The sequence below is a fragment of the Argentina silus genome (genome assembly GCF_951799395.1).
Source record: "Argentina silus genome assembly, chromosome: 16".
NCBI lineage: Eukaryota > Metazoa > Chordata > Actinopteri > Argentiniformes > Argentinidae > Argentina > Argentina silus.
The window spans coordinates 7,262,998-7,275,227 of record NC_139670.1 but is presented as its reverse complement, the minus strand read 5'-3'; the positions used below and the strand labels follow the sequence as shown (position 1 = coordinate 7,275,227).

General features: G+C 48.0%; 1 protein-coding gene across 2 annotated transcripts in view; it reads right to left on the bottom strand.

The window, feature by feature from the left end:
* Positions 1-12,230, bottom strand: part of trrap (transformation/transcription domain-associated protein) — a 64,082-nt gene that overhangs the window by 17,108 nt on the left and 34,744 nt on the right. For both annotated transcript variants that reach the window (XM_083688074.1, XM_083688075.1), the window contains 12 exons: positions 11,916-12,062; positions 10,868-10,987; positions 9,391-9,678; positions 8,976-9,113; positions 8,643-8,755; positions 8,240-8,375; positions 6,953-7,144; positions 5,178-5,373; positions 4,489-4,607; positions 4,209-4,355; positions 3,217-3,317; positions 1,048-1,249 (listed from right to left, as the gene is read on the bottom strand). In XM_083688074.1, the coding sequence (XP_083544200.1) occupies positions 1,048-1,249; positions 3,217-3,317; positions 4,209-4,355; positions 4,489-4,607; positions 5,178-5,373; positions 6,953-7,144; positions 8,240-8,375; positions 8,643-8,755; positions 8,976-9,113; positions 9,391-9,678; positions 10,868-10,987; positions 11,916-12,062 (1,899 nt within the window). The remainder of the gene's footprint in view (positions 1-1,047; positions 1,250-3,216; positions 3,318-4,208; positions 4,356-4,488; positions 4,608-5,177; positions 5,374-6,952; positions 7,145-8,239; positions 8,376-8,642; positions 8,756-8,975; positions 9,114-9,390; positions 9,679-10,867; positions 10,988-11,915; positions 12,063-12,230) is intronic.

Here is a 12,230-nt window from a genome sequence, read left to right as displayed (position 1 = left end):
ATGTTTAGCATTTTTACAACAAGCGAGGCAGGGTCAGATGGTGTCATGATTAGCTTAACAGAGTCCTACCGACTGAGGGCTATTTATATGACGACAGGTTCTGACGAGGTCCTGTGAAGCCAATCATCTCTCAGCAAGAGCTCTCGCGAAAAGGTCACCTCCTCGTGATCAGCGGAATAGATCAATTTCTAAATGTCATTTGAATGTTTCAGTCGGACCACAGAATCAATGCGATCACGGCTTTATATTCAACAGAAGAAACCCTAAAAGAAGCTGTTTGAATGAACTGGGTGAATGCATACAGCTGTCACTCACCATAAAAAATAAGATAGGAGAGATCCTTTGAGGATTAATAACACACTCTGTTACCTCAACATAGTTCTAAAATACTGACACCAGCTTAAGATTCCAGGCTAGCCTGTGTGGTCTAGCTACAGTAGCTACCGTGGGAACTAAAATGACTGTTGCTCCAGTACTGTAGCTGGAATCAGTGGAGCACCCCTGACCTGCAGAGAGGATCAGAGCATGTAGTATTGATTGAGTGGCGCTGGGCGGTCTGGTTGTTAGCGAAGGGTCAGTCTGAGCAGTGGGGTTGCTAGATTGGAGTGACACGGAGAGCCATTAAACTCTCCACCCCAGGGTCATAGGACCCCCTCAAGCCCGCCACTTCCTGTGTGTAATTTCAACAGGGGAAGAAGAGAGAGAGAGGTGTAACCTTGCTCTTTACTACGGTACCACTAGATGGGAGAGGGCAACACGAGGGCGACCTCATAATAATGGGGGCTATAGGCATCATTGATGGGATGGAATAGAGGACCTTCATTTGACATGGGTGGCTCTACACTTTAACAAACAAAAGCATTCTCCTACTATGTCCTCCTAGTTGGGAGTTTTTCCTCGGGAATGAAGAACCCAAATAACGAAATGATGACTGATCTCTGAAAACATCTCGCTAGACCTTCCACGGGTTTGTTGGCTCCAGTATCAGAGTACGTCCGATCTTCAACCCAAGATGCAGGTGGAGAGAGGGTAGGGAGGATGTCTCACCTTAGCCAGGTACTTGCGGGACTTGCTCTCGTTCTGGTGGCGGCAGGCGTGCAGGTAGCAGGTGATGGCTGACACGCCCAGGTGGAGCTGGCGGTCCTTGACGAAGATGTTCTCCAGGTAATCCCCCCACATGGCCCACGCCTTCACCAGAACGTCATGCATCTGCACTGCCGCCGAGAACGCCTTGTTGGCCTCCTCTGACCTACACAGAGAGAGAGAGAGAAATGGGGGAGAGAGAGAAATAGGGGAGAGAGAGAAATGGGAGAGAGAGAGAAATGGGAGAGAGAGAGAAATGGGGGAGAGAGAGAAATGGGAGAGAGACAGAAATGGGAGAGAGACAGAAATGGGAGAGAGACAGAAATGGGAGAGAGACAGAAATGGGAGAGAGACAGAAATGGGAGAGAGACAGAAATGGGAGAGAGACAGAAATGGGAGAGAGACAGAAATGGGGGAGAGAGAGGGAGAGAGAGAGAGGGAGTGAGCATGAAAGAGAGAGATAAGATTAGATGTTGATCTTTTTTTTATTTTATATATGTGCACATCAGCTTTCATCTTCCTTCATCTATGGCACATGTTCCCAGTGTTGTATGTGCTTAATGTAGCGTGACTTATAAGCCACTTCGACTGCAGACTGAAGTGCTGTACATTAAACCAAATGGTATCCCTAGATGTTCCATGGAGGTATCAAGCTGTGTTGATTAATGGGTTTAATATAGAGTGACACTCCAGCATAACAACATCTTCACATTTCACCAAAACGTAATGGATTTACTGTAGCAGAGCTCACCGCAGCTTAAGGAAATCCAAGGCAGGTACACTTGAGAATCCTTGGAATTCTTTATCCTATTTACAGAATCTAGGGGATGTGCATGTTGACAGACAGTCCTCCACTGAGTCAGAGAGGTTAAACGCACATAGACAAATTCCCCAAATGTGCAGTTGCTCCCCTTTAAAGTGCTCCATTTATAGCTTATCTACCAGGCGGTGAGAGACGGGTAGGATCTGGCAGGAGACCTGCGGTTGACTTCACCATTACTGCTGACAGTGAAATATATTGTGAATCATCAGCCATTTCAATGCTTTGAATGCATTTCCCCTCAGGGAATATCACTTGAATAATTGTACACTATTCAGGCCTTGATTATGGAATACGGGGCAGGGGCCCCCCTATATAAATCTCTCACCTCAGTCTAAATAAACACAAGCCTGTCAATAACAGCTCTACAGAGCCACGTAAATGGTCCACCATTTTGAGAGCTATTCTAAAACAGTAAGCACTCCTACTGTAAAATGTCTCCCAAGGTCTCCCAACCAATCAATTATAATGTGTTATTTAAAAAAACAAAAAAACGCATTTGGTATGCAATTAATAAATGGAGCCTGATTGCTATGGGAGCCAGTGCCAAGACCGCTCCAGTAATATGTTATGGGCCTGGTCTTCATATTGGCCCTGTCAAAGAACATCAACACTTTTCCCTCGTCTCAACAGGAGCAAAGGCGCCTGACGGAATGTCAAATTACACACACCCCCATTTAACTGTAGAGCCCTCCTTACTCCCCGACCCCAACTCATGCTGTTAATACTCCTGTCAAGTGGGCGTTGGGAGGGGGGCTTAATGATTGCATTAGGTCCTACTGGGAATAGGCTAAGTTCTGCTGATACCAGAGATTCCCTCAAATTGCTCGTGAGTTAATTATTCGGGTGTGTATATTTAATAAGCCGCTCCCAATTTGCCTTACACCCCAGCGTGGTGTAAGGCGCTATGGTGCAAAAGATGATGGGGCGCCCTGAAGGTTGAGGAGAGTGTACGAGAGTGAGGGACTGTGTGTGCGAGAGAGAGAGAGAGAGAGAGAGAGAGAGAAAGCGAGAGAGATGGGAGAAGTGCATAGATGTGGAGTTCTGCACCCCCTGCAGAGAGAACAAATTGTGGACACTGCCATGTGTTGATGACACAGATGTAAATGACTAGGTATACGGCTCGCCATGGGGGGCAGGTATAATCTCAGAGACTGTCACCCTTAAGAGGGTGTCTACTCTGCAATCATAGCCTCTGGCTGCCATCATCACCCACTGAGAACACAACACCTCTGACACAATTTGAGTGCATGGGGCGACGGAGAGTTAACAATAGAGAGTGCATGGAGGAGAGAGAAAGAGCGAGCCCGTACTTGTTGATCTGCGCCAGGAACATGCCCTTGAGTGCGTAGAACTCTGCCGTCATCTCCTTTGTGAAGTACTTCAGGTTGGTGGACTCAATCACCTCCAGGCCCTGGTGGACAGAGTCAGTGGTTTTAGGAGATACTAGAACTTTCTATTATCACAATAAAATATGCTTTTCTGTCCATCACAAATGACCGCCGAATAAAGAAGTCATGTTCTGACAAACAAGAACAAAAAGTATTTATAATTTCAGAAATTGTTCACACACAAAAAAAGAGAAAGAGAGAGAAAGAAAGAAAGTCTGAGTGGATGTCTGGTCTGTGCAACTGTGAGAAACGATGTTTAAAATGAGAGAGGGAGCCAGAGCCAGAGAGAGAGGGAGCCAGAGAGAGAGAGAGAGAGAGAGGGAGCCAGAGCCAGAGAGAGAGAGAGGGAGCCAGAGAGAGAGAGAGAGAGGGAGCCAGAGAGAGAGAGAGAGAGAGGGAGCCAGAGCCAGAGAGGGAGAGAGGGAGCCAGAGCCAGAGAGAGAGAGAGAGAGAGAGAGAGAGAGAGGGAGGGAGCCAGAGAGAGAGAAAGTTGAATGGTGAAGCAGAAAAGATATAATGTGAGCCAGGAGAGAGTGGAGAAGAGGAGTTAGGAGAGAGTAAGTGAGTGTCCACTGGCACTTTAATGACTTGCTGTACCGTGAGCTGTAAGTGAGCTGTACGGCCTTGATTAATCAGCCGGGTCCTACAGGCTTAAGAAGAGGCTCCTATAACTCTCAGGGCTGTGGTTAGAGTGCTAACAGCACTAACACTCAGCCTGTCTGCTGATGAACTAAGTAGAATTACACATACTATATATACACACACACGAGAGGTTCAGGTTGGCAATAAATACAAATATACAAAAAATAAAAGAAAATATTTTTTTTTATACATAAGTGGAAAGAACAACAGGAAAGTAAGAACAAAAAAAAAGTAAAAGAAGAAAGAGACCCAAAGTTAACCAACTCCCTCACCTGCATACACTCATTCTTGCCCATGACCCCGGCCAGCTGCAGGTAGCATTTGACCTGCTGGCGGATCTTCTGGAAGCAGTCCACTATGGGCACAGTGGGGATGGTGTGGATACGACTCAGGATGTCCAACGCCACGTTCACCAGGCCCTAGAGAAGGACAAGCACGTTGGGGAACACTGCCTCTTGTTCTCATACAGCATCCTCCTGTACAGTCAAACTCCCGATAAGTTTAACGTCGGACAAACGCAAACTCCTGACTTTGGCCAGAGTAACGACGTACCTGCTTGCGCCCGATCTTGCCGTACTGGATGATGGCGGACGCGGAGGCGTGGACCCCCAGCATGGCGTTGTTGGTGTTGGGGTCGTGTTGCGTGTTTGTCTCATACGCTGTCACGATGGCTGGGAATGAAGACAGAAAAGAACACCACTGTAGGTCGACAGCCATACGAGTAGAGGCAGAGGGGGCCGTCTTTATGGAGCGTGAAGGGTAGGCATGTGTACCGACACAGAAAAATGTTGGATCACAAAGTATTTTATGTCTGCATGCAATACGTCGTGCTGGGGAATGTGACTTGTAGCTTGGGCCATCATGGAGACAGCATTTTCAGAGGGTGGCAGTACGTGCTTGAGCTCAAGTTGCTTGAGACATCATATTTTCCAGTTACTGCCTCTCTGAATGGTTTCAATGTCACTGCAGGAGAGAGCCAGGCATTGCAGTGTGTGTGTGTGTGTGTGTGTCTCTCTAGGCTAGAGGGGGCTGAGTCCAGCAGTGTGAGTGAGTGCTTTAGAGAGCTGACATTTGGGAAGGTAGAGAGAGCCGGAGGGGCTCCGCTCACAGTGGCATTTCAGAGAAGCCCCCATTCTGAGATAGGTGGGTACCTACAGAGAGTGTGGGGGTGTGTGTGTGTGCATCTGCTCCAATGACAGATTTCCTCTATTGAGGTGTGTGTGTGTGTGTGTGTGTCCTACCCTGGTAGTGGTGTTGCCTCCACATGAAGATGCTGCTCCAATGGGAGAGGTCATCAGAGACGATGGGCAGGCGGTTCCGCCAGGTCTTCACCACCGTCTTCATGTCGTGGAGGCTGGTGTTACGGCCCAGGTTGGCAGACTGAAGGCCTGCATTGATCTGGGCCGCCTCCTGGAGCTCGATGATCTGCTGGGCCGCCTGGAGAGAGGGACAGGGAAGAGGGAGAGAGGGGACGGGGAGGTACGAGGACAGGATAAAGAAGGAAAAGAGAAAGAAAGAAAGGGAGAGGGTGGAAAGTGGGAGAAGAAGAAGAGACAGAAACAGAATGGTGGGATAAAGAGAAATAAAACATGGATCAGATTTAGCAGGGTGTCTGGGCCTTTCTACAGTCACAGCGAAAGGCCAGTCTGCCCAGACCAATCCCAAAGCCATTACCCCCACAGTATTACAGGCTTATGATTCTTATTGGAAAACCTCTGCAAAATGAGGTCTGAAGAGCCAGCGCACAATAGATGGATCAAAGTGTTCTATAAACAATTTACCATTAGGGACAGTTGTATTAGGGCTGGAACGGTGGCAGGGCCAAAAAATGATACTCCTTTAATGGCTAATCAGTTCTTTCAGACATAACAAAAAGGACTAGAGATTGAAAATGTGGAAAATAATTCGTGGGGTCTCCATTCTGCCATAAGAAAGACTATTGATCTGCCCAAGCCTACTGTATAAGTGCATGATCCATCATTTCATTATATCAACCCATCAATCAATGATAATTCATTGATTTTCGGTCATTGGAGAGTCCTGGGTTTTGTTGATGACTTGATTCATATGCTGGTTGAGCCTGGGTATTAGCAGAAAGTCTTTGTTTGAGAGGCCCAGGGAGGCTTAGGTGAGGTATGGTACTTCAATAGAGACTTACAGGACAGTTCACTATGCACAGAAAAAAAAGAGTTGTTTTCCCCAAGCTATTGCAATGAATTGGAACACACACATGCACAGGAGCGCACGCACTCAGGGCAGAGGACCACACTGATAACAATAAATGTACTAAATTTAAAGACCTGCTTTAAAACAAGATAAATGTCCTAAAGCAGTCGATGGACTTGCCAAATCAAATCTCCAGAAACAAAATAAATTGGGCAATAAAATATTTTTCACAATTATCTGTTAATATCAGCTGATGCCACATTACTAACCTTCATTCCGACTGCCCATTCATCATGGAAATTTAATTTTCCTGCAGGTATTTAATCAAATGCTATCTTATGGAGGGGAAGTAATTACCACCATTCTCAACTTACTGCTGCTTTCCCTCTCTCCTCTCCCTTTCTCTCCCTTTCTCTCCCTTTCTCTCCCTTTCCCTCCCTCTCTCCTCTCCCTTTCCCTCCCTCTCTCCTCTCCCTTTCTCCCCCTTTCTCTCCCTTTCCCTCCCTCTCTCCTCTCCCTTTCTCTCCCTTTCCCTCCCTCTCTCCTCTCCCTTTCTCTCCCTTTCTCTCCCTCCCTCCGCTTCTGTCTAGTCTAATCACTCTTGGTGGACTTTCCAGGAAACCTTCATGCCTTTTCCTGTCTATGTATTTCGGAAGCAAAACAGTATTTTCTGAGTCTCTCCACAGTAAATTGTCTGGGTCACTGTTGGAGTATCTCTTGACTTGGCAATATAGTCATCACAATAAATATATTCCAATTCATTTTTCAAATCACATAGGTGTTTATGCCATATCTCAAACGTAGTAGTCGTGTGTGTGTGTGCATGTGCATGCGCGTGCGTGCGTCTTACCTGTAGCAGTGGTGTGTGTACATGGGAGACGATATGAGGCAGTCTCCTCCACTCCCGTATGGCCAGGCTCGAGGCCATCTCTACCAGGCGCTCGATGAAGTTCAGCTGCTGCTCCTCAGGGTGGCAGATGGCCAGGTAGCCGCGATGCATGTTCACTTTCCACGCCATCTCCTTAGGACAGCTCAGCTCCACCTAACACACAAGACACATACATATAGACTATGCATTAGTTCCACCACACGATAAATAATTTATCCTTTGCCTGTTTCTATACTGTACAAAACAATTTACTGTAGTTTATATTCTATGAGTGACTCCCCTGGGAAAATGCTTCCGACAGTCAGTGGCATTAAACAGCACGGAAATAGAACACCAATGCTGTGTGAAATTCCTCCCCTAAAATCATTTGAAAAGGCCTTTGTGGTTGAAGAATAATCAACCTGTCTGACCTGACGCTTAGAAAGCCAAGAGCCCTGGTATTGATTAGAATGATGAGTGCATTAACCACTACACAAACAATAGCCGCGGGGAGTCTTGTAGTCAAGCCTTTTGCGACAAGGTGTGTGTGTGTGTGTGTGTGTGTGGGTGTGTGTGCAGAGGCGGGAGAAAATTACAGCGATCGGTCAACATGCACTTATCACAGGCGACATGTGATGAATATGCCAGAGACGAGGCTGCCCTTATCAAGCCCTGGTTTAATTGAAAGCTGGGACATTTAGACTTCCTCTGAGCCACCAGTCCCACCAAACAGCCTGATCGCTCTTCTGCTACAAAACAAATCACTCCCCAGCAGATGCTGGGCCAATTATTCACGCACAGACCCGTAAATATTAGATGCAAAACCAAGTCGGAAGGAAGGAGGGAGGGAGGGGAGGGGAGGGGAGGGGAGGGGAGAGGAGAGGAAGGAGGTAGAGCTGTTGCCGGACAATTTAATTAGATGTCACCTTAGTACGGAGAACCCAATGGATTCGTTCCAAGTCTCCTCGAGGAAGGAGCTGGAGAATTTGTTATGTGTCAGGTACTATCACGTTCTCTCTTCACTTTGTTTTCCAAAACATGAGGCCAATAAATTAACCTCCCAAACAGCCAAACTACATTTCCACAGGTTTACGAGGTGTTCTGCAGCAGGGAAACTGGACCTTGTCCCAATGTAATGATGTTAATGTTATATGGAGAAGAGTAGCCTTATGCAGTATATATTGCGGGGGGGGGGGGGGGGGCTGGGGGGACTAGTGCCAAAAAGCCATGGAGGCTGTGTGTATTTGTGCGTGTGCGCATCATCCTCACCTGCACCAGTGCCTCTTTCATAGCGGCCCAGTTGGAGACCCTCCAGGCACACTCCAGAACCAGGTACGGGTTGGTGTGGCCTTTAGACTGGCCGTACTCTGTGAGCGGCTCCCACTGGTTCAGCTCTTTGGAACAGCTGCACAGGGGGGGGGGAGATTAACAAGCTTCAAACAACGGTGCGCACAGAGAGACGTAGCAGAGACAAAAGTAGCCACAGCAAGAGGTCCAACAGGTCCAACAGGTCCAAGGTCACCACAAGACGTCACCCATATCATTTCAGTGCAATCTTTCTGGCGGTGACGGGCAGGATATGAAAAACGGGGTAGGAACAATGTTGATGGAACAGAAGTGCATACTTCATGCTGCCAGAGCTAGAGGCGAGAGGATAAGAGGCCATTATTACTGTATCCAGTGGTCCTCCCACAGCTGGTACTCAGGGAAGATGGCGGGGGACGCATTGCTCCGCTCATGTTCCTTCCTGGCCTTCTCCATTGCCTTCTCATAGCTCTCCTGGGCCTGGGGGAGACGAACAAAGAAAGACGTTCATGATTTATCCAATTCTAGCATCTATGAGGTGGTGAGGAACCTGATGATGTGTCTGTAAGACTATGATAATGTTAAGGGGTAATGGATTACTGCTTTGTAAAAACCTCTCTGTGGACTGGAGACATTTTTACTTTTGGTCAAGTCCATCACTATTGTCACCAGTAAAACCAGTAGTCCTGTTGTCCCTCACCTGCTCGAAGAAGCCGTGCTGCTCGTAGGCGATGGCCGTGCTGGTCTCAGGGAACTTACAGCGCTTCTGCCACAGCCCCGCCCACATGTCCTCCTCCTGCAGCAGGGAGTAAAGCTCTGCCAGGGAGTCCAGGATCTCCTACACACACACACACACACAGTGAATAAGAGGAAATGTATAGATCCAACACAAAGAACTCCATCCATGCAAACAGAAATGACAATATGAGAATGGGCGCTACATCGGAGTGAGTGATAAAAACTCAGAACCATAATAGTCTTTTTCTCGGCTAACATGAAGATCTCACTTGTGGGGACCGAAGCTAGTGCACACTACGACAAATATTGGGAGTCATTTTAATGGAGATGACTGTTTAAAGAGGCAGCAGACGAGGGCGCTCCCTGTCCCAGCATACCTGCTGCGGTGGCGTGATGCTCTCCTGCTCGTAGAACTCGGTGCTCTGCTTGGGCTTGCTGTGCAGGCTGAGGCCCTTCTCAAAGGCCTGCTGCTCCAGCATCAGGGTGGAGCGCAGCCACAGGTTGTGGGTCTTGCCCAGGTACTTGAGCACACAGGGCCGGATGGGGATGGGGGGCACGCACTGGGACATTGCCTCCACGAAGCAGTTGAGGGCACTGGGCTGGCAGTCCCTCTGGGCCTGATGGCTCCCACTGCACAGGAACGGGCTCATCTCGCCCGACAGGGCCTGGAGAGGGGGGAAGATGGGGGGGGGGGGGGGGGGGGAGGAAGAGGATGGATGGGATGAGGCAAGGAAGAGGAGAGGCAGAAGAAGTCTGTTAGGACAGAAGGCAATCTCTTACAGCCCTTAACCAACCATAGCCCTTTCGTGCATTGGTTTCCTTTTACACCATTTATTTTCTTTGCTTTAGTGAGGAAACGGTCATCGTGACCATATGGCAGTGGAATAATTCACTGGATGATGGTCACTTTAATTGCATCAGCTTTGGAGATGTCAATGTGTCAGTCAAGCTTGAACTAATTGGATAGCACTATTCGTTACCATGGCATAATAATCAAAGAGACAGCCTGCCAGCTAAAATATTCACTCTATTTATACTTAAAATTGATTTCTTTCAACGCTGGCCTAATCGACATAAGCCCAGATATATATCAGCATAAATATACAGCCCATTTATGACTTCATCCCTGTCGCCGAGTAAAAACATCATTAAGACGTCTTTTTCTATTTCCAATGCATTTCTGAGACTTAATAGCTCAATCACTTCAAATCAAGGCCCTTAAATAGGCCTCTAAATACTTGAGGCATCTGGTTCGTTAAACTCATTAGGTTTTTTTTTCATATTTTTGCATAAATGAATCCGTCCTCATTAAGGGAGAATTGCATGTTTTAAGGCAGGAATGGGAGTGCCAAGGTCAGGCTGACTGTCTGCTCTGCCATGCCGCTGACAACACCCAGGGAGAGGGAGGGTGAGTCACAGAGGGACTGTGTGAGTGTGTCAGGAAAACATACAGAGAAGAGTTGAAGAGACAAAGAAAGGACGAGAGAGAATGGTGTGTGTGTGTGTGTGTGTGTGTGAGAGAGAGAGAGAGAGAGAGAGAAACCGGGCATGTCAGGTCAGACCTGAGCCTGTGACCCGTGTCTTTGGAGCATGACGGTCAGTCTAGAGTCCTGCCTGGGTGAATGATGGTGACACGGACAATCATGAGTCACACCACGCCCTTTCACCTCTCCAGCGCTTGTGACTCACAAGGTAAATGCTGCCTTGGACCACAGATCGAGGATCAGATTACCCTTCTCCCAGATCCTAACCTTAGGCATCAGAGGCGTGGTTAACGATTTGACCATTGTGTCAATGTTTAAGGTCAACCTCATCCCACTTCAATGAAGTGTGGCGGGGCGGTAGAGTACTCACGTGCTGTTGGCGGTCTGACAGGATCTTCCAGAGGCGGGGGAAGATCTGCACCCAGGTCTTCTCTGCCAGCGATGTGGAGATGTGGCACAGCTGCACCAGGGCGTTCAGGAGCGCCCCCGTCTGACACAAACACGCAACAACAACAACAACAATCACCACCACAGGTCAATCAGGTATTTATGAATTCCTCAATGCCTATCCTTCACCTCAATTAGTAACAACTGACCTGGCACAGTATTAGTTGAATCTACATATTCAATCTACATCCAGATCTAACAATCCTCTTCATACAGAATGTAGAGCACAATACCTGAGTCTGAGATATGAATGTTAATCTAAGACACCATTTCTATTCAGTAGTTGGATGGAGCTGAAAGTCAATGTAAATTCATCGCGTGGCGTTTCCACTTCCCCCTGGGGCTCTGAGACAGGTCGGGTCTCTGACCTCTTCACTTCATCATTTATCTAGCGACGGTGTGACTCTGGCATATTAAACAGCCCCTCAGGCAGGATTCAGCAGACCTGCAGGCAGGATTCAACTGCCCCGCAGGCAGGATCCAACCCCCCCCCCCAGGCAGGATCCAACTGCCCCGCAGGCAGGATCCAACAGGAATCAATACCCGTCTGACCCGGGAGCACGGAAATGCTCGATCAAAGAGGCTGGGATATCTGAATTGTGGTCGATCTGGGGTGAGTCTCTGTAGTCTAAAGAGGCTTCCTTTCCTTGTGTCTCATTTCCCTCATCCACACTGATGTGAGAGTAAATGAGAGAAGTAAGCAAATCAAGGTTCAGGGTTAGGAATGGTATCCAACACACATTCCTCGTTCCACTCATTACAATGACCCCGACCTCTGATTTCTACCTCCACCAGCCTCCCCTGGAGCAAATTCATGGAGGGTATCTGCCGAGTACAGTAGTGTTTTTTACTAAACTCATGTCTTCAGATCAGTGCAGGTAGAGAAGAAAGCCACTGAGATAGATTCCTGGTCAGAGTGAGGATGAGGAGGGACGGAGGGGAGGAAGATTCAACCAGAGCGAGTGTCTCACCTTGACCTCTCGGAGGGAGTCGAGGAACTTGTCGTGGCGGTTAGTGAGCATGTGCAGTTGGTTGCCTGCATCTCTCTCCGCCTGCTCCTTGGTCTTAGGGATGGCTGTCTGGTCCCCGGGGGCCAGCTCAATGTCTATCTCGACATCCTGAAGGAAAGGGGGATGGAGGAGAGGAGGAGAGCAGTGAGGGTAGAGGATGGACAGGAGGATGAGATATTTATCAGACATTTTTATGGTAATGCAGACAGGGGCAAGTGAGATCTTCCCTTGGGCACAAGCTTGGAGATTGGAGGGGGAAGGTAAATTGTGATTTTT